Source organism: Littorina saxatilis, linkage group LG1 (genome assembly GCF_037325665.1).
Source record: "Littorina saxatilis isolate snail1 linkage group LG1, US_GU_Lsax_2.0, whole genome shotgun sequence".
NCBI lineage: Eukaryota > Metazoa > Mollusca > Gastropoda > Littorinimorpha > Littorinidae > Littorina > Littorina saxatilis.
This window is the reverse complement of record NC_090245.1, coordinates 100,332,244-100,354,279: the sequence shown is the minus strand read 5'-3', so window position 1 is coordinate 100,354,279 and position 22,036 is coordinate 100,332,244. Positions and strand designations below refer to the sequence as shown.

General features: G+C 44.9%; 1 protein-coding gene across 1 annotated transcript in view; it reads right to left on the bottom strand.

The window, feature by feature from the left end:
- LOC138957062 (uncharacterized) overlaps positions 1-22,036 on the bottom strand; it is a 213,563-nt gene that overhangs the window by 30,043 nt on the left and 161,484 nt on the right. The window contains exons 49-56 of the mRNA XM_070328263.1: positions 21,430-21,792; positions 20,346-20,534; positions 19,965-20,120; positions 17,187-17,383; positions 15,807-15,924; positions 11,586-11,690; positions 2,892-3,098; positions 1,889-2,221 (exon numbers count right to left, since the gene is read on the bottom strand). Of these exons, the coding sequence (XP_070184364.1) occupies positions 1,889-2,221; positions 2,892-3,098; positions 11,586-11,690; positions 15,807-15,924; positions 17,187-17,383; positions 19,965-20,120; positions 20,346-20,534; positions 21,430-21,792 (1,668 nt within the window). The remainder of the gene's footprint in view (positions 1-1,888; positions 2,222-2,891; positions 3,099-11,585; positions 11,691-15,806; positions 15,925-17,186; positions 17,384-19,964; positions 20,121-20,345; positions 20,535-21,429; positions 21,793-22,036) is intronic.

Here is a 22,036-nt window from a genome sequence, read left to right as displayed (position 1 = left end):
CAAGTTTCTTTTTACATTTAGTCAAGTTTTGACTAAATGTTTTAACGTAGAGGGGGGAATCGAGACGAGGGTCGTGGTGTATGTGCGTGTGTGTGTGTGTCTGTCTGTCTGTGTGTGTGTGTAGAGCGATTCAGACTAAACTACTGGACCGATCTTTATGAAATTTGACATGAGAGTTCCTGGGTATGATATCCCCATACGTTTTTTTCATTTTTTTGATAAATGTCTTTGATGACGTCATATCCGGCTTTTCGTGAAAGTTGAGGCGGCACTGTCACGCCCTCATTTTTCAACCAAATTGGTTGAAATTTGGTCAAGTTATCATCGACGAAGCCCGGACTTCGGTATTGCATTTCAGCTTGGTGGCTTAAAAATTAATTGATGACTTTGGTCATTAAAAATCTGAAAATTGTAAAAAAAAATAAAAATTTATAAAACGATCCAAATTTACGTTCATCTTATTCTCCATTATTTGCTGATTCCAAAAACATATAAATATGTTATATTTGGATTAAAAACAAGCTCTGAAAATTAAATATATAAAAATTATTATCAAAATTAAATTGTCGAAATCAATTTAAAAACACTTTCATCTTATTCCTTGTCGGTTCCTGATTCCAAAAACATGATATGATATGTTTGGATTAAAAACACGCTCAGAAAGTTAAAACAAAGAGAGGTACAGAAAAGCGTGCTATCCTTCTTAGCGCAACTACTACCCCGCTCTTCTTGTCAATTTCACTGCCTTTGCCATGAGCGGTGGACTGACGATGCTACGAGTATACGGTCTTGCTGAAAAATGGCATTGCGTTCAGTTTCATTCTGTGAGCTCGACAGCTACTTGACTAAATATTGTATTTTCGCCTTACGCGACTTGTTTCTTTCTTCAAAGGCACCAGCCAATTCCCATGTGCGCCATTTTGTGATCAATCACCATAGATCTCTGGGTAGGAGCATCATGTCACTTGATCAAACACCAACAAAAACCACTCGGCAACTTTCTTTGCAAGTGTTTTATTTGTTTTTGCTGAATTAATTTTATAAGTGACAGCAATTGTCGATCTGCAATATTAATTCAGGAACAAATCCTACTTTGCACGGGAAGCTGTCAGGTTGTTGATTTTGGGATTGTTTTCGAGTGAAAGAATGCTCTTGGCTCTTGCCTGGTGATGGTTTAGGTGGGAAGAATGCTCTTGGCTCTTGCCTGGTGATAGTTTAGGTGGGAAGAATGCTCTTGGCTCTTGCCTGGTGATAGTTTAGGTGGGAAGAATGCTCTTGGCTCTTGCCTGGTGATAGTTTAGGTGGGAAGAATGCTCTTGGCTCTTGCCTGGTGATAGTTTAGGTGGGAAGAATGCTCTTGGCTCTTGCCTGGTGATAGTTTAGGTGGGAAGAATGCTCTTGGCTCTTGCCTGGTGATAGTTTAGGTGGGAAGAATGCTCTTGGCTCTTGCCTGGTGATAGTTTAGGTGGGAAGAATGCTCTTGGCTCTTGCCTGGTGATAGTTTAGGTGGGAAGAAGGCTCTTGGCTCTTGCCTGGTGATAGTTTAGGTGGGAAGAAGGCTCTTGGCTCTTGCCTGGTGATAGTTTAGGTGGGAAGAAGGCTCTGGTCAAGTTTAAACTTAACACTTTCTACCCCACCTATGTTGACCACGTTTTTTTAAGCCGAGACCAGCTGTGCTGCAGCAGGTCACTCAGAATTGTAGTAACTGTGTAGTAACTGTATATCGACATGCTGGAACGCAGGCGTTAGATCGACGTTACAGGAAGCGACTGAAGCTAACAGTCTGATCGGATATATCCGTACCTGGTTAGATAGAGCCGTATGAGTGGGTACGGATATATCCGTACCTGGGAGACAATGAGTTAACAGGCAAAGAATCTTTAATTACCCCTTGTGTTAGTGCAGAGTACACCGGCCGCCTTGTTGCTCTGACAACCTGAAACACGGCCCACGGTCAGCGAACAGTCTCGGAGACGCGTCTCGTTCCCTTTACAGTTGACATTGCTGGTCCAGTACGGGCCGTTGCCGGCGTAGTAGGAGTAGTAGCTGTAGGCGAAATGCTCATAGGCTGTGCCGAACTGGAAACCCAGCTCCGAGCAGAAGACTTGAGCGTCCTTGTCGTCCCAACCGTCGCTGCAGATTCTGCCCGTGATGTTCATGAAACGGACCAGGACCGCTCCTGTGTTGTTGCTTGGACTGCTCTCAATTGTGTATGTGTAGTCTGTGGGAGGAACCAAGATGGTTGAATAAAACATCACAAGAGAAAGGATTCGTTTCAGACAACCATTGTATCTTCTTCTGTTGCGCTTTTGGGCTGCAACTCCCACATTCGAGGATATTTCAGACACTAAATATTTCATATGCACACTATTTGCCATGATAGTAAAGGAGGACAGGACCTTTCTAGGCTTTCTAGCTCAGCATATTCATAAGGTTTACCTGTTCCCACACCATAATGCAATGACACATCGACTCCAACAGCGCCTTCAGACATTCCACAACTGGTTTTGCATTATGTTGACGTAAGCCAGTCTACATATTACATCGAACCTGATTAATACCAGATATTTATAACAATTGGTCTTGGGTCTACTGATCCAAGCACAACGAGTCCTTGTATGTCTACATACCTCCGACAGTTTTTTATTTATTTATTTTTATATATTTTTTTATTTTTTATTTTTTTTTTATTTTTTTTATTTTTTTACCTCCGACAGTTAATACACTGCAGAACAGACAATCTACCGCAAAACTGACACATCGTTGTCCCAGTAATTCAACATTTAGCTAGGGAAGGGAATGAACTCGATTGATATACTTTTCTGTTCGTACATGTGCCTTGAAGGCTTTGCCTCTTGCTAAAGCCAAAAACCAAGTGCAGTATTCTTTACCTGTGGGCTGAGAGCCTTTGTAGCATGCGACGGCGACACTGCCAGGACAGGAGTACGTTTTGCTAGGCACACTGTGAGTACATGTCGTCAGGTCATTGTCTGAGCTGCTGCACTGCACGCTGTCCATGACCGGGTAGTACGTGTTGCCGAACGCGTTGCAACACAGATGGAAGCCATTGTCGTAGCCAAGATTTTGGCACGTGAGCTCTGAAAGGACAAAGAGGATTATGTTTCCCGTGATCACCATGTTATATTGTGTAACCGAGGGCTAAAGCCGGCACAACTATCACCTCAGTTTGGAGGCGAACCCAGTCAAACAGGGTTGAGAATTTTTGGAGCTATTTTCTTAGCCCTATAAAAACTGTTGTGGGTACACAAAGGTTCCCAAGAACATACAAGGAGTTAAAATTAATATTAAAAGTCCTACGGTTTTGAGCCATTAAGGACTTGAGTGTTTGTCCGCTTTCAAAAAGAGGAAAGAAAGAAACAAAAAATAAGGAGAGGAGGGCAGGGGGTGGGGTTGAGTTGATAATGCTCTGTGGAATTTGTTAAAATGAAAAGTAGTTAAGATGTTTCTTGGTAAGAATTATAAGTCTGTATTCTATATCTTGAATAACGGGTTTGTAAAATGATTTTTTTTTTTAATTCAAATCGAGTTAAAAAGTGGAACCTTTCAGGATCACCAATAAAACCAAATAGATGAGCAAGTAAGAGGAACACGAACAATAAATCTCAAAACTTTTTACAAATAAAAGGATTAAAATGTAAGCCACGAAGGCCGTGGTAATAAAAACAATATATACAGTTTGGCGACTAGTGGGCCTTGGGTGAGGATATGTTGTCTAGAGGGTAGTCGCTGGAATCAGGAGGGATGGCGGGAGCCACTCGACCTCAAACTGAAACACGCTGATGTGATAATCTGGGCTTAGTTATACCCACAGCCCCATGTCCGAGTCCCTGACCAGTCGGCACAGCAGCAAGCTGTGTGACCAGCCTAGAGAACTGCTACTGCGCAGATAATCCTGGGGACTCAGACCATGGAGCTGCATATGGTCATATAAGGTTTTAAAGGTAATTCTATTTGTAGCGCATGGAGCGAAAATGTGTTGAAATGAATAGGGTTCTCCACAATGGCAGGACTTGTTAAAGATATGGAAGCGGCAGCCGCCGGCACGGAGGCGTCTGAAGATAGTGAGGAGGTTTGTTGGGAGATCGGGGTGTAGATCGTTCATATCAATGGGTTGATAGGACAGAGATGTTACGTACTGACTTCGAATGAGTTTACGGATTTTACTGTAGAACTCGGTTACTGAGTAGCCGATGTTAGTGTTAGCTGGGCTATATTCTGCCGCTTCTTTGGCAGCGACATCCGCCAGTTCATTTCCCCGGACCCCTACGTGAGAGGGGACCCAGAGAAATGATACGGATGTGCCGGATGAGATTAACTGGTGACATATAAAGAGGATTTCTCTTTGTAGCTCTGCCCGATTTGATGTGTTTCGATGCAGAGCTTGTAATGAAGAGCGCGAGTCAGAGCAGAAAACTACCGCACGCGGTGTGACTGGGAGGTCATTTATAAAAGTGCATGCCATGAGCAAGGCAAATAGCTCGGCTGAGAATATGGAGATATCTTTATTAAGAGTATATTTCCTTGAGATTTTGAGATCTGGGATTACAAAGGCGCAGCCAACGCTGCCGTCTGCAAATTTGGATCCGTCAGTAAAGACTTTTAAATGCTCCGAGAATTTGTAGTTTAGGATTTCTTTTGTGACAGTAGCTAGGTAGACGGGGTTATCTTTTTTGGTAGTATTATCTTCACTGTCGTATATGATAGTAGGGGTTTCCTCAAGCCAAGGCGGGTAGGAGGGCGGGGGGACCCTGGCCAGCTCACTGACCTTCACCCCGCTATCGGCTAGAATGCGGTTTACTGTGTCGGATAAGGGTAGCGTTTTGGCCAAGAGTTGAGTGCTATGTTTGGTGTTGGCCTCATAATTTTGGTGCTGAGGAAAAAAGTCAGTCAGGACCTCGCAGGCAGAGTTCTCTACCGCGTGGGCTCTGACAGCATACTGAGCTGAACGGAGTTTTATCTCATCCACAAGGGGCAGCCACCCACACTCGCTGTAGACTCGACTCTTACTCGCTTGTTGGGAGAGTCCCAGAGCTATTTTGAGCGCCCTGCACTCTATAATAGCCAGTTTTTTCATGAGCGCCGGGCGCGTCGCGAAATAAGCTTCGCACCCGTAAAGGAGGCGGGAGCGAATTAATGCCCGCACTACCTCTGTGACACACTTACGTCCTCTGGCCCAGGATTGGGACGCCAGGTAGCGTATGATATAAAGATCCTTGTTGGCCTTATTGATCAGATGTTCGATATGACTGGTCCAGTTAAGTCGGGTATCGATGATAACGCCGAGGAACTTAACTTCTGAGCTCGGTTTGATAATATCACAACCTATCTTTATACTGCAGTTCCTGTACAGTTGTCTACGGGAGACAACAAGAAAGACTGTTTTATTTGAGGCTAGTTGGAAGCCGTTGGTGTACATATATTGACAGAGGTTGTCGATTTTAGTTTGGTAAGAAGATAAGTCAACAGTGTTGGTAACTCTGTTATGGCGTGGTCTATTAGTGTCTATTAAGGCGAGGTCGTCCGCATACAGAAGTACACTGGCACCGTCAACCTTAACAGAAGTAATGTCATAGAGCATGATGCTGAATAAGTTTGGCGCGATGATACTGCCCTGGGGAACCCCCATGTCCAGCGCATGGGTTTCGGACACCGAAGAGCCCACTCGGACAGACATCTTGCGATTGCTGATGAAGTTTTTGATGAATTGGTACATGTGGCCAGAGACACCGATTCTGCCGAGTTTTAGGAGTAGACGAGCATGCCAGACGCTGTCGTACGCAGATTTAATATCAAAGAAGGTTCCAAGAAGAGAATTATTACTATGTGCCAAGGTCTTTTTGATTTTTTCAGTGACGTGCACAATGTGGTCCGCACACGAACGACCTTGCCTAAAACCTGCCTGGCATGTAGGAATGATATTGTGTTTATTGAGGTGGAACTCCAGCCTCTGGTTCACCACACGCTCAAAGATCTTGCTGAGGTGGGGGGTTAGTGATATGGGGCGGTAACTGCCAGGTAGATTGCCCGGTTTTCCGCTCTTCAATACTGCTACTACTTGTGAGTCTGACCACGCTGCGGGGATAGTATCCTTTAACCAGCATAGGTTGAAAAACTGAGTGAGCAACTTAACAAAGTTAGGTGGTAGATGTTTTATCATGTGATATGATATTGGGTCTAAACCTGTGGATTTTTTTGGGTCTTTCACAGAAGAGATGGCGTTTTGGACTTCTTTTGCCTTAAACATGCAGTTTATAGGCAACTGGTTGTCATCTGGGGGGTATGTGAAACCCTTCTCCTGATCTAACCTATAATTGAGTCGTTCAGTATCTAGGGATTTTGATTGACTATTTTTGGCAAAGGTATCTGCTAATAGGTTTGCCTTTTCAGAGTCAGTTGTGGTCATTTTATCACCCGATAGTAGTGGCTTTTCTTTAGTTCTGTATCTACATTTAAATCTGCGGATTTTCTTCCAGATTTTGCCACAGTCTTTGTAATCTTTAGTTTCTTTGTGGACAAAGTTTTCCCAGTTTTGAAGTTTAGCCTCAGCGGTGATCTGGTTAAATTGTATTTCAGCTGACTTCATATTCGTGAAGTTAGCGTCTGAGCAGTGCCTGAGATATGTCCTAATGTGATATCGCTTGTTTGCCAAGGCTTCATCACAGTCTGCATTCCACCACTCATTCCTTTTGGCCTTACAGTTAGGATTTACTGATTTAAGCGGAATGTGATTATTGGCAGCAGTGAGTATACATTGACGTATGTTATTGTAAGAGGCTTCGATGTCATCCGTAAGGAGAGTTTCCTCCCTGACACCCTCGAGCTCCGCACGGAAGCTGTCCCAATTTGCCTGTTTGTAATTGTACTTTTTTCTGACCTCCGAGTTATTGCGATTAGGGGCGAAGTGGCGGAAGGTAAGAACAATGGGTAAGTGATCGGAGCCGAGGGCGTCCGGGAAAACGTTCCAGTCGATGTCAGTGACTATGGCATTTGAGCAAAGGGAGAGATCGATTGCTGACGGGGAATGGTCAGCTCTGTCTGGAAGTCTGGTTGCCGAGCCATCGTTTAGTATACAAAAGTCAGTTTCCAAAATGACGTCAGCAAGGTTGCTATTGGCATGTTTGTATCTAGGGTTAGCAGAGTCCCACAGAGGGTGGTGATTATTAAAATCACCCATCACGCACCAGTGTGCCCTGCCATGATCCAGGGATTTTAGCCAGTCGGTAGTTCCTTTTTTATTACACCCGTGGGGGTAATATATGTTAACTATGTTGAGGTTTTTGGATCCTTTTATTTCGATTTCAACAGCACATGTACTGAGATTTTCTGAACTAGGGATGAGAGGTGCAAAGGGTTTGTAATTTAAGGAAGACTTTAGATAAATAGCTGTTTGAATGAGTTGCCCTGAGCCCTTTTGCTCTACTATGGGAGGGAAGTCAAAACCATCTATAGAAGGCAGTAGGGAGCGTTTTCTCTTGACTGACTGGATAACTAAGATGTCAGCAGAGTGATTTGATATATAATTATATAGCTGAGAGAAGTTAGAGTTGATAGAGCGACAGTTCCACTGTAATATGATAAATCCGTGACCGCTTTCACTTTGTTCAGCCATTTTAACACGCACAAAGAAGGTAAGTTAAAGGGCAGATTTAAAATAGGTTAAAAAGTGGTTTTGACAGCTTTCATATCCGTCACGGACAACTGCTTGGCACCAGCAAGGGCGCCCAGCGCCAGAGTGGCGCCGCCCGGAATGAAGCGTTCAACCTTGGTGTTGGAGAGTTGTGTGTATGTAGCTGAGAGGGAGTCGATCAGGTCGAGAGGACTCTGCATCTGTCTGGCCTTAACCATGAAGCCGAGGCACTGCTCGATGAAACCTTGAAGGCCTCTTTGTTGTTCATTTAAATTTGCATATTGCTCTCCTGTTTTTAGCTTATCTAGTGCAGCGTCGGCTAGCTCAAGCTCTGCCTTCTCCTGCTCCTCCCTCATCTGCTGCTTTATTTCCTGTTCAGTTTTAAGTTTGTATTCTCTGAATCTCTGGGCCAATCCCTCCTCCATTCTCCCCATCAACCTCTCGAAGAGCTGCTCTTCTTTCGAGTCCTCCTTCCTGTTCTGGGCTTTGCGTAGGAGGGAGGCCTTTAACCCGGGGGTCCCATGAAGCGGCGCCTCTGCCCGAGCCGTCTGAGACTTACAGGGCGCCTGGGGGCCAGGATTTGGATTTTGCGAAGTTGTTTGGTGCTTCGCGGTTGCAGCAGAACTGTCCGCATGAACTGGAAGGAGTGTATTGTCATGTTCGGTCATTTTGTTTTTGATTTCTTGTATTTTATTTACTTGCCCACCCAGGGGGGGTCTCTGGACAGCCAAAGAGTACCCGGACCGGGGGGTTGAGGTCCGCCGGATCGGTTGCGGAGGGGGACGCCAGAAGGAGTCCCTCATTTCCGCTGGGGCAGTCGCTGTTTTATTTTGTTGTTTGGCGAGCTCTCGCCGCGCCCGATCCAGGGCCTCAGAATATGGTATGTATGCTGCCGACCTGATCTTATTGGCCTGCAACCTCAGTCTCATTTCCGGGCATCCAAGATAAGCGGCGGAATGCTCGCCCTTGCAGTTTACGCAATGTTTGGCCTTGGTGCACGTCGCTCCGTCGTGGCCCTTGGAGCCACATCGGGGGCAGATCTGCACTTTTGATTTGCATTGTTGTTTTAGGTGCGATAGTCTCTGGCACTTCGTACAGCGCCGCACTGGAGGAGTGTAGGGTTCGACGCCGTACACCTCACTCTCCAGAACGACGCTGTCTGGAAGAATTGCCGTTGTAAACGTGACACGGACCGCCTGAGACGGTTTCCCATCCCTAAGGAGAAGACGGCGAAAAGATCGAACCGAGGAGGGGCCCTTTTCTACAAGACTCCCATCCTCCATCCGGACGCGCACGCCCACTGCCATCTCAGACAGGTCTGTTCCTGAATGTATTGTGGGTATGCGTTTAATGACACCTTCGGTTGTTACCTCCGGACGGTGGCATTTCACTTTGATGCCGCCGATCGAGTCCAGCCTCAATAGCTTGTTTTGTTGTGATGCTGAGGAGCACCCTACCAGGACGCTCCCAGCTGCCAGCATGCGTATTTCTTTGACCTCGCCGATGGCAAGGTCAAAAGTTTTTTTCCTCCTGAGGCCGAGTCCCTGCAATGTTGCAGGGCCCTCCTTCAGGTCCTGCACCACCACGGGGAACTCTAAGAAGGAGGGAGGAGGTTGCTTGGGTTGGTAAAGAAGTTTTCTTCGGGGTCTTTGTTTTGTGTGTGTGTGTGTATTGGCAGGTGGTAGTGGCTGTTGAGTTGTCTGGTTTTCTTGTGATTCAGTTAGGGGTTGGGAGGTGTCGACCCCCCGGGCAGATGTTGCATGGGAAATACCTGTGTTTCCCTGAAGAGGGGGACCCTCGCAGAGGACCTTTTGCTTCTTTTTCTTTTTGGGCTTCTTACGATTGACTTCGGTGAAGTCTTCCTCAAAATGATCAGTAATCTGAGAGCGTGGGGGGCTATCCCGGAAGAGAAGAGATTCCGGAGAGCTCTGCCCCCCCTCAGGGTCGTCCTCCCGCAATCTCTTTCTCTTGAAAGGAGAAGATATGCTGGTTTTCTCATTGGTGATTGCTTTATTAAGCTGTTTGGATTTTGGGGACTGACCAGTCCGGCTGGCCCGGTCAGTCTCATTCAGTGATTCCATGGGAATATCTGGGGCGCGGTCAGAACCGCTTGCTGTTTGGTCCATATTAAGGGACCAATCTTGCTCCCTCAGAGCAGTGGTGTCCGTTGGAAGGTAGTTATCTACCCAGATGAACGTTTCCCGCCTATCAGCAAAGGTGGTGTTTGGCAGTTTGTGTTTAGCAACTTGGCTCATCACTTACAAGGTACGGTACGGTCACCAAGAAAAAACAAGCCAAACAGCTCAGGGTTAAAAAGGCAGGATAAAAGCAGGGTAACAAAAGCGTCCCTAGACAAAGAGTGAGCTGAAGCTCACCCCTCTAGCGACTTTCACTTCTCTCCCGAGAAACACGAGGACTCCTGCAGGGCGAGTGGGAACGCCACCAAGGGCAGCTAGCCCCCTTTCTGGACCCACGCCAAGAGCAGAGGGAGCTGTGTCGTGTGTTTAAGACACAACGAAAATGTGATTGTCCCCCTTTACCCTCAGGAATTCGGGAGAAAATCGCTATTTGAGCACTGACTTGGCTATGTAAGCTCGAGGTGCGTTAAAGCAGTCGCTATGTAATCAGCATGTTTGCTTGTGAAAGAACGCACTCTACGGGCCAGCAACTGCAGTGAATTACTCGTGCTGAGTGTGACATGACATGCACGTGACAAAACACGACATGACATGAATCCATGACATGACATACAAGGAGACCGCAGCAGCCAGACCCTACCACAAACAGAACTCTACAATTCAGGTGTCAGCGACGTACAAGAAACGTCGAGCTATAAATAGCTCGCGCTATTCAACGGCCGACAACTGCAGAGCCTGCTGTGAAGGGTGACACAGTAGTCCACTTGTCACACTGCTTAACTTGTACCAAAAACTGTAGTGATAAACAAATCAAGTCATGGTTGTGTCAAGCGGCGCCATGATTATCGAGTTGCCAGGCATGTTGTATTTTCAACACATTTAACCAACTGGTGCAAATAGTATTAATGACAAACAACAGACACATATTTGTCTGAAGTGGCGTCTCACTTAAGAGTAATTGACAGCCATTAATAATAATTTAAAACTCCTTACAATTGTGACCTTGTTATTTTACCACGGTCAACCAGATGTATGTCTATTGGCCATCCAGTCCTGGAAGTCAGTGATCTAGCATCCAAACCGCAAAAATGATAGTTTTTCAATTTTCAACGAATAAACCCCGCCCTGAACTTGACATTTGTCTGGGGTCAACCAGACTTAGGCCATGCAGTTTCAAGGATTTAGCTTTGAAAACATAGGAGTAAATAATGATCTTCCATTTCTTGACTCAAATTGTAACCTGTAATGGCCTTAAAATATGACGACGGTCAAGCAGACATGGGTCATGTCTACAGCTCATTGAACTATAGAACCTAGAACATAGAAGTGCGTACAGTTTCAATGTTCTAGCTTAAAAAAAAGTTCCATTAATGGATCATGTACTTATTGCCACAGTCTCTTGTTAGGCATACACAGTTACATGCTATAATTGTCGCTGTGCCCTTACACACGTTCACAAGTGGTAATGGACAACTGTTGCAACGTTCATTTGTAGATTTTGTTTGATCTAAGTAATGGCAGTCAAACAAAATAGGATCTTTCTCGTCATTGGACACCCCCAAAGGATCCCAGACGATGGTTGTGTTTGCTTTATCATTCACCTTTCCATTGCAACTACCTGTCTATAACAATCTCTTTTGGTCAGTCCCTTGGGCGATCTTCACAGACAGGAGGCTCAACAGACCTCCCTTCCAAGATCTGATTTTCTAAACATTTTTGTGGTCTGGAGAGGTGTGTTCTACTGTACATAAATATCAACAAGGGTGTTCATCAGAATGTTTTTTGTAAAAGGGACTCACGCGTGTTTCTGTCGCTCCACTGGTCATCGCAGACAGACCCCCAGTTGTTGTTGATGATGACCTCCACAACGCCGGCCGACACCTGATTGCCTCGAGACAGGCGCACTGAAATCCACTGACCGCATCAGTAAGGGATGATATATGCACAGACATAGACACAAGACATCGACATATACACAGACATAGACACAAGACATCGACATAGACACAGACACCTGATTGCCTCGAGACAGGCGCACTGAAATCCACTGACCGCATCAGTAAGGGATGATATATACACAGACATAGACACAAGACATCGACATATACACAGACATAGACACAAGACATCGACATAGACACAGACACCTCATTGCCTCAAGACAGGCGCACTGAAATCCGCTGACCGCATCAGTAAGGGATAACACAGACATAGTCATGGTCATAGGCATAGACACGTGATTGCCTCGAGACAGGCGTACTGAAATCCACCGACCACATCAGCAAGAGATGATATAGACACAGGGATAGTCAGAGACAAAGACAGTTTTATAACCACAACGGAGAAATTCATTACCAGAATTCGGGAAAGACTGAAAGACACAGACATATTGACAAATAGACAACTTCATAATCAGAAATAAAAAATTCTTTACCAGAATTCAGGAATGACAGACAGACACAGGCAAAGAGTCATGTGGACTGATTCATGATCACAAATAAGGTATTCATTACCAGAATTCAGTGAAGACACAGACACACAGACAGCTTCATGATCACAAATGTGAAACTCATAACCAGAATAAAAGAAAAACAGACAGACACAGACAAAATAATAGTCATTAGACAGCTGCATGTCAAAAATAAGATATTCATTACCAGAATTCAGTGAAGACACAAACACACAGACAGCTCAATTGAGCTCACATTTTGTGAGTGGCGCATACGATGTGTGCAAAAAATTAGGTTATAGCGGTAGTAAAACGGAAGACATGAGCTTTACGCAGCCAGCCAGGGGAAAAGACAACAACTAACACTTGACGTCAAAGAAATGTGCAGTAAGCAATTCAGAATCCATTAACAATAACAGCTAGTGCCACCTTTTTTCACGAAGCATGGGTGTTTTCACGAAGCATGGGTTTGTACACTAGTCAGATTATATATTTTTTAATCCGTTTTAGTTGTTTTCAAAGACGTTTTCAATTGAATGTGAACGTGTACGTCAACGCGTATGTCTTGGTTTGAAACATCTTACCCTTTACGCAGCCAGCCAGGGAAAAAACCCAAATTCAAGGTTTCACATGAGGATGCGCGTCGCAACCTAACACTTGACATCGGAGAAATGTTCAGTACTAGTAGGCTAAGCAATTTAGAATCCATTAACAGCTAGTGCGACCTTTATTCACGAAGAATGGGTGTTTTCACAAAGCATGGGTGTGTACACTAGTCAGATTATATATATTTTTTAATCCGTTTAATTGTTTTTAAAGACGTTTTTAATTGAAGGGGAACGTGTACGTCAACGCGTACGTCTTGGTTTGAAACATCTTAACTAATCTGGGAAGAGCGAACGGGAATTTCCGAAAGAGCGATCTCAAAAATGGAAAAAATAGTATAACAATATCTATCATACTGCTTTATGAACAAAAGATCTCGTTTTGATGCTAAACAATACCAACTTTTTTGGAGTAACTTTTATTTATGTCATATGAACAATTTGCCACCATTGAGTTTTTCATAACGCGTTGAATGACCTAGCTATGTATCGGTGTCTGAACAGTATTGACCTCTAGATGCAAAATCATACAGTCGCGGGCACGAATACCACTAACGGTATCTACGACCCGACATACGTAAGGAGAAACCGTGACTGTTTAATCTAAGCGGTGTGATGATGTTTGTCCCTTTGTTTTTGTTGGGTCTGGCGGACGGTGTGCCAGAGAGCACCAAACAGTGATAAGTGGGGGTTTGTTGGGTCTGGCGGACGGTGTGCCAGTGAGCACCAAACAGTGATAAGTGGGGGTTGGTTGGGTCTGGCGGACGGTGTGCCAGTGAGCACCAAACAGTGATAAGTGGGGGTTGGTTGGGTCTGGCGGACTGTGTGCCAGAGAGCACCAAACAGTGATAAGTGGGGGTTTGTTGGGTCTGGCGGACGGTGTGCCAGAGAGCACCAAACAGTGATAAGTGGGGGTTGGTTGGGTCTGGCGGACGGTGTGCCAGAGAGCACCAAACAGTGATAAGTGGGGGTTTGTTGGGTCTGGCGGACGGTGTGCCAGAGAGCACCAAACAGTGATAAGTGGGGGTTTGTTGGGTCTGGCGGACGGTGTGCCAGAGAGCACCAAACAGTGATAAGTGGGGGTTGGTTGGGTCTGGCGGACGGTGTGCCAGAGAGCACCAAACAGTGATAAGTGGGGGTTGGTTGGGTCTGGCGGACGGTGTGCCAGAGAGCACCAAACAGTGATAAGTGGGGGTTGGTTGGGTCTGGCGGACGGTGTGCCAGAGAGCACCAAACAGTGATAAGTGGGGGTTTGTTGGGTCTGGCGGACGGTGTGCCAGAGAGCACCAAACAGTGATAAGTGGGGGTTGGTAGGGTCTGGCGGACGGTGTGCCAGAGAGCACCAAACAGTGATAAGTGGGGGTTTGTTGGGTCTGGCGGACGGTGTGCCAGAGAGCACCAAACAGTGATAAGTGGGGGTTGGTTGGGTCTGGCGGACGGTGTGCCAGAGAGCACCAAACAGTGATAAGTGGGGGTTGGTTGGGTCTGGCGGACGGTGTGCCAGAGAGCACCAAACAGTGATAAGTGGGGGTTTGTTGGGTCTGGCGGACGGTGTGCCAGAGAGCACCAAACAGTGATAAGTGGGGGTTGGTTGGGTCTGGCGGACGGTGTGCCAGAGAGCACCAAACAGTGATAAGTGGGGGTTTGTTGGGTCTGGCGGACGGTGTGCCAGAGAGCACCAAACAGTGATAAGTGGGGGTTGGTTGGGTCTGGCGGACGGTGTGCCAGAGAGCACCAAACAGTGATAAGTGGGGGTTTGTTGGGTCTGGCGGACGGTGTGCCAGAGAGCACCAAACAGTGATAAGTGGGGGTTGGTTGGGTCTGGCGGACGGTGTGCCAGAGAGCACCAAACAGTGATAAGTGGGGGTTTGTTGGGTCTGGCGGACGGTGTGCCAGAGAGCACCAAACAGTGATAAGTGGGGGTTGGTTGGGTCTGGCGGACGGTGTGCCAGAGAGCACCAAACAGTGATAAGTGGGGGTTGGTTGGGTCTGGCGGACGGTGTGCCAGAGAGCACCAAACAGTGATAAGTGGGGGTTTGTTGGGTCTGGCGGACGGTGTGCCAGAGAGCACCAAACAGTGATAAGTGGGGGTTGGTTGGGTCTGGCGGACGGTGTGCCAGAGAGCACCAAACAGTGATAAGTGGGGGTTGGTTGGGTCTGGCGGACGGTGTGCCAGAGAGCACCAAACAGTGATAAGTGGGGGTTTGTTGGGTCTGGCGGACGGTGTGCCAGAGAGCACCAAACAGTGATAAGTGGGGGTTTGTTGGGTCTGGCGGACGGTGTGCCAGAGAGCACCAAACAGTGATAAGTGGGGGTTGGTTGGGTCTGGCGGACGGTGTGCCAGAGAGCACCAAACAGTGATAAGTGGGGGTTGGTTGGGTCTGGCGGACGGTGTGCCAGAGAGCACCAAACAGTGATAAGTGGGGGTTGGTTGGGTCTGGCGGACGGTGTGCCAGAGAGCACCAAACAGTGATAAGTGGGGGTTGGTTGGGTCTGGCGGACGGTGTGCCAGAGAGCACCAAACAGTGATAAGTGGGGGTTTGTTGGGTCTGGCGGACGGTGTGCCAGAGAGCACCAAACAGTGATAAGTGTATACATGCAGCAGAAAAAGCCTCGGACAGGAAAAGTACCCATTTTTCTTCTTTAAAGCGCTGTTCCACCTCCTACTACTACCTCACCCTACTCCGCTAACCAAATGTGTACAACTTACTGATCAATTTCGCCGGGGGGGGGGGGGGGGATTTAATTGTCGGTATTCATGTCCCGCCCCCATGTCACCACCTGGCGGCGTATTGCCCCGTTATGGTCAACACTTGTTTCTACTTCTACTCTTGCTTTCACAACTCAAAATTAAAACGTCTTCAAAACTGCAACCAAACAGCATCAAAACCACTTACTAGTCAAACAATATCAAATCGGCTACTAACTTAAACAAAATAATATCTAAACCAACAAAATGCACTGACCGTTATTGTAACAGATGACATTAGCGTCAGAAGACCAAAAGCTCTGATAATTCCAGTAGTTGTAACATTCAAACAGCGTCCTCTCATGGCCGTAGCAATTCACATAGTACATCCACATCTAAAAAGACAACACACAATCAGCTTTCATTCATTAAATGTTCAACAGCATGTTAACTATGCAAAAGGCACAATAATTACACTTCTTTGAATGACACAGACAAAGGGAAAAGCTGAAAGAATGTCCTTCTATTTAGATCAGCGCACAGACCTAGCTATTAGTCATCAACACATCAGTATTAACCTTTACCATGGTACAGTGTACCCCATTCCCGTCCTTGTTAAAACATCTCAATAAAATTAAAATCTGGTCTTAAAAAGGAGGGAGTTTGGAAACGGATTTAAGTTATACAGAGGTTATGAACAAAAAGATCTGAACATGTCGTGTAAAGCGATATCAAAATATTTAGTCAATATACAAGCCTCTAAGAATGAACCTAAAAACATTATGACTGTGACTAGTCTTTCCTAGGGTGGATGAAACTCTTCAACCAAGAATGCACAGACTTGTCTTGGTAAATGGTGTTCCTAATTGAGCCCGAAGTTGACTCCACAAAGACTTCACAAAGTCTGTTGAGGCCAAAAAAAAATAGGTCTGTTTACGGTAACATAGGCCAAAAAAATAGGGTCGGTAGGTCGGGAAATTTTTTTTTTTTCTCCAAAAAACCATATTTTTTTACGTTATTTTTTTTTTTTTTTACCCCAAATGCCAAAAAAAAGTCTAGGGTCGCGCGAAAAAAATAGGGTCGGTCGGGCTACCGTAAACAGACCTATTTTTTTTTTTGGCCTAACCAAACAGTCAGTGCCAAAGCTTCGTGCAGCAAGCTTCGTGAAGTACATTTTGCGAAATCGACAATGTTGATTTCCATTTATTGACCCAAACTTGATCCTAATGGGACCTGTATTAAACTTATTTGTTATCCAATCATAAGAATATCCCACAAACTTGCTCCACCCCCACCCAATCATCATCACTAGCTTCATACTCGACTCAACATCCTCCAAATTTAGATAGACAAATACAAAAGAATCATAGTATTCCTTTCTTTGACCCAGATGCAGCCAAGCTGAGTCCACTCTTACTGGGTTTTGAGAGACCTCTTCCCCGACATAATGACATAACTTGATCACCAAGTCTAGCCTAGATTAAAATATCCCAGACACTAAGCTGTGACCTCTAATCAAACAATTACATCAAAGCTTCAATACTTCACGGACTTGATAGATCGGTGGATATTTCCAGTAGTGACAGATCTTTTCCAGCAAACATTTTCATGCTGTGACCTTGAAATTTGACAAAAACAAGCCAAAGAGCGGCTTTACCTTTGCACTTCGATCTGGGTGTCTGACTCTCTGGTTGTAGGGAGCGGTCTTTCCGCCCTTGAAGCCAAGCTGTTTGCAGGCGATGGTGGAGTCCGTGTTGGTCCAGTAGTAATCACACACACGGCCCCACTCGCCCTGGAACTGGAGCTCCACACGTCCGTAGTTCGATCCTCCATCCGCCAGTCGAAGACCTACGCCTGAGAGAGATTATCTGAGGTTGACAATGTGTTATCATCGCTTGAACTCACTCATCCATTTCACCTGTCGTCTGCTGAAAACACTTTCAATGATTCTGCTCTCGCAGCCATGAGTGTTTGATACAGTAGAATTCATTACAGCAGACCTCAGCATTTAATCTTAGTATCAGAGGGGAGGGCACTAAGCACTCTAAATAGAGGCAACAAAAGTAAGTGAGAGTTAAATGCAAAGTCAGAGGATGAATGTTGCTTGTTCCTGTCAACGCGTGTTATCCTCTCAGTGACAGGAGATGTGTTGAGCATGTCACTTTCTACAGTCTAAGTTCAGCCCTGAAAGTCCAACAAATGGTGTACTTGCCTTTGTCTAGTGAGTCTGAAAATGTACTAGCCAGAGAGCAAACTTTACTAGCCAAACCAACAATTTGTTTCAGCAACTTTACTCGCATTTGGCGAGTAGATGAACATTTCTACTCGCCAGTTACATGTTTCTACTTGCCATGGCGAGTAAAATGCTCGCCACTTTCAGGCCTGAAATTTATGGCGTTTATTCCGATATCAGTTTTGTTCTCATGTCTCCGTCTTCGGTCGGTCACTGATGCATACGTTTCTCAAGACTCAAAGATTTGGACAAGGAAAATTGCTACATACAATATGATCTGACGCGTTATTCCAACCTCTTGCCCATGGAGCATTCAATTCTTTTGACAATCAATGCCCGCTTTTTAGTTGGGATATTATTATTAATTATCATGTCCTTATTGGCCGGAACTTTATGACGGCATACTAGTGCCAAAACCTAGGGTTACCATTTTCACGTGAAAATGATTAATTAACAGTGTTAATTACTAATTTTCATTTTTGCCTCGTTTTCGGTCACAGTAGTCGGACTATATCTTTTAATAGAAGGCCTTATCGAGCAAGTTATCCGACGGGATCGGAAGATGCATGTCACAGTTTTCTGCAATAGCGCTTTCCTTAACGTTGTTTTGGGTATCTTAGAAAGGAATAATCGACCCCGAAAACTTTCGATTTGAAGCTGTTTTTAGCAGACGGACTTTTGATCAGTTGTGGTCTCACACTTTCACATATATCTTTCAATATAATTCCTTATTCGACAAGTTGTCGGGCAGACAGCCGTACCTCATATTTATTTCCACTACTACATTCATACATCTGCTTTGTAGTGTATTAGTGACGGACAATCGATTCGAAAATGTTCGAATCGAGAGGAAAAATGGCGTCTGGCCGGACGTATGCTACCAGACGGCTCTGTTCGGTCTAGACTCAAACACTTTCACAAATATCTTTCGATAGAATTCGTTATTCAACAAGTTGTCGGACAGACAGTTGTATGTCACGGTTATTTACACATGCGCTCAGGTCTTATTGTTAATTTGCATCGGATTAAAGAACTATGGACCAGAAAAGTATTGAATCGAAGGATGTTTCGCTCTGGCCGGTGTAACAGTCGCGCATGCGCATTGAACCTCCATAGTCACGAGGCACATGAAAATGAGTAATTAACGCGTGAAAATTACTAATTTTTAGTTTTGGCGCTAGTAAGCCGTCAGGAGGCGAGCCAAAACTCAAAATTAGACATTAACACTTGAAAATTAGTAAGTAATTTTCACGTCATAATTGTAATTTTCTTGTGAAAATTAGTAACTTTCACGGGTTAATTACTAATTTTTAGTTTTGGCCCTAGTAGGCCGTCATAGAACTTGACCCTATTGTGACCTTGACATTTGACTAGGATTTACCAGACCTGGGCCGGCATGTCAATGGGTCGTCTAACCCTGGAAGTGTTTGATGTTACAAAGATCTCACTTCATACACATTATAGAATTATATTTCTCTGAGGTCATGTACTCGTACAAGGTCATCAAACACTAATAATCAATCAATAATCAATAATGGGTAAAGTTTCAAACATCTAGCTTCAAAAACGAGAACACTAAGTTGTATTCTTTTTTACCCTCTTTGACCTTGCAATTTTATGAAGTTCAACCAAAATGTCGTTATGTCTGAAGATTATTAAATTGTCAAAGTCTAACAGGTTTCAAAGAACTTTCGCCAAAAACGTTTGAGAAAATTACATAATCGTGACTGCCCTATGATTCACATGTAACGAAGACCAATCACTTGGGTCATGGCTGGAAGTCATTAAACCTTTGAAGTGTATGTTTCCGAGATATTTCTTCAAAACATTTTGAGAAATAGATACTTTTCCATTTTTTACCAAACACATGACACTGCTGTGACTTTGACATTTTAACAAGGGAACACAAACCTTTCGTCTTATTTAAAGATGATTAAAAACTAGCAGTGTCTGAAATATGGCTCTAACGTGAAAAAAACACATCTGAGAGAGCATCAACGTTAAGCTTTTGTCTACGGCCAGCCTACTACTGCTCATTACGTATACTCTCCTGATCCCTTGATCTATATAACTTTTAATGCGTTTGGACATATTCGCTTGATTATTTTCCAACATGTTTGATTATATCAAGTTATTTGTAAACTGTGCTAACTTTGGACAGGGCCCTTAGGCCAACATTCCCACCACTGTAGCAGAACTGACCTGGCGTGTTATAGCAGAGTACTCCTGCATCTCGACGGTAGTAATGGTACAGCGGAAGAGAGCAGTTCAGATCGTCGTCAATGTCTCCAAACGTGCAATCATTCAGAGACGCCTCCTGGCCAGTGCACTCGAAGTTGCCCAAAACCATTGGGTTGTCTGAAAGTAAACAGTAAAAAGTTAACATTATATTTAAATGTGCACACTAGGTTTCAACTAAAGTCTGAAATGCAGGGACCTTTTTTTTTGGGGGGGGGGGGGTGGCAAACCTTATTTCAGAATTCCACCTTGATCATGAACACACACAGAATCGCATATGTTTGCACCCATACATATCTTTACACAACCGTGAACACAACCACTCCCTCAAGTCCCACAACTCACACGTCGTGTCCCGGCCATAGAAGCTGAGTCCGTAAGTAAAGTTGAGTCCATGACAGGTAGCGTTGGCGTCACGGTCGTCCCAGCTGCTGTTACAGACGGGACCCCAGAAGCCGTAACGGTTGGCCTGAACAGCTCCCAGGTAGGTCCTGGATGTGCGGTACACTGACTCTCGCAACCTCACTTGGAGGGCTGAAAATAATATGCGTAGTCGTGTAAGTAAGAGAGAGAGAGAGAGAGAGAGAGAGAGAGAGAGAGAGAGAGAGAGAGAGAGAGAGAGAGAGAGAGAGAGAGAGAGAGAGAGAGAGAGAGAGAGAGAGAGAGAGAACAAAAGACGAAAAAAAACCATTAAACTTTGCCACAAAACAAAAGAGAAGGAAAGAGAGAGAGAGACAGTGAATCTTAGTACAGTGACCCTAGCAAACTCACTTGAAGGGTTGTATGCATATTCATGCACTAATTGTCATTATTAGTCGTAACGAATAGATAGAACAAAAAAGGGTGGACAGATCAGAGGAAGGTAAATAGAAAAAACAGAAAACTAAACTAAATCTAACGGACATAAACAAAAGAAAAAAGACAGCTTTGGTGAAGAAAATTAGAGACAAACGGAAAACTATACCAAATCAAACGGACATAAACAAAGGAGGGAAGGCAGCTTTGGTGTCTTCATAAATAAGACAACCCAGTGCTTCCAACTTTAGGGAACAACATGCAGATACACACCCACAGACAGAAGTGACACACACATGGACAAACACAAGAAAAGCAAACGCTTAATGACTCTCCTTCACCGTAAGTAATTTGAATCAGAAACAGACTGTGCTGACCCCACTTTTCAACCACCCTTTATTCAATAGACGGAATTTAACTGACGCCTCTAAACTGTCCAATGTGTTCCCCCAACAACAGAACAGAAGTAACTTCAACTACTCAATTTAATCATAATGTAATGAAGTGATTTTTGAGCAGAAGAAAAGCAGATTTTCACATGCACGTAATGTTTTTGACCGAAACACAGCTGTTTGCCATTCAGGGCTCTGCCCCTGAAAAAAGATCCTTAACTTTTGGTGCTCAGTGTACTTACGGTTGTCCACAATCCTGTCGTTGGAGCACAGCACACTGACGTACTTCCCAGAGGGGCACGTGGTCGTCGTGGAAATGTCACAGTCCAACAGAGACGCCTCGTTACCCTGGCAACTGTTGACGACGACTCCGATGGTTTTAGCGTGGGTGGAGTAGTATGACTGAGAGAGGGGACCCAAGGCAGAACAGCACTGCTGGCGAGCTTCTGTGTAGCCTATGGAGCGGCAGACTACCCTTGCTGCCTGCTGGTTGAAGCCATTGTTGCCGTTCTGTGTGGCGCCGTTGTCGCACACAGCCACCCAGGTGTTGTTGGTGTACACATCTACACGTCCGTAGTCCGCAATACTTGATCCCGCGATGCGAGCTGGGCAAAAGTTTGGAATACTTCACTCGGTGATCGTAACAGACATTTTGTGAACTGGTATTGCCATACAAGTATGAATTATGCTTCGCACAGAAATAGCTAGATCTCTTTACTACGCCTACCTGTCACAGTGAATACACCAAAAGTTTGATGCACTACTAGTTGTACCCAAATACATTCATACACTGGTATTCATACCATGCACTAAACGCAATTTACTTTGCCATCTGGCACACTTTTTGAA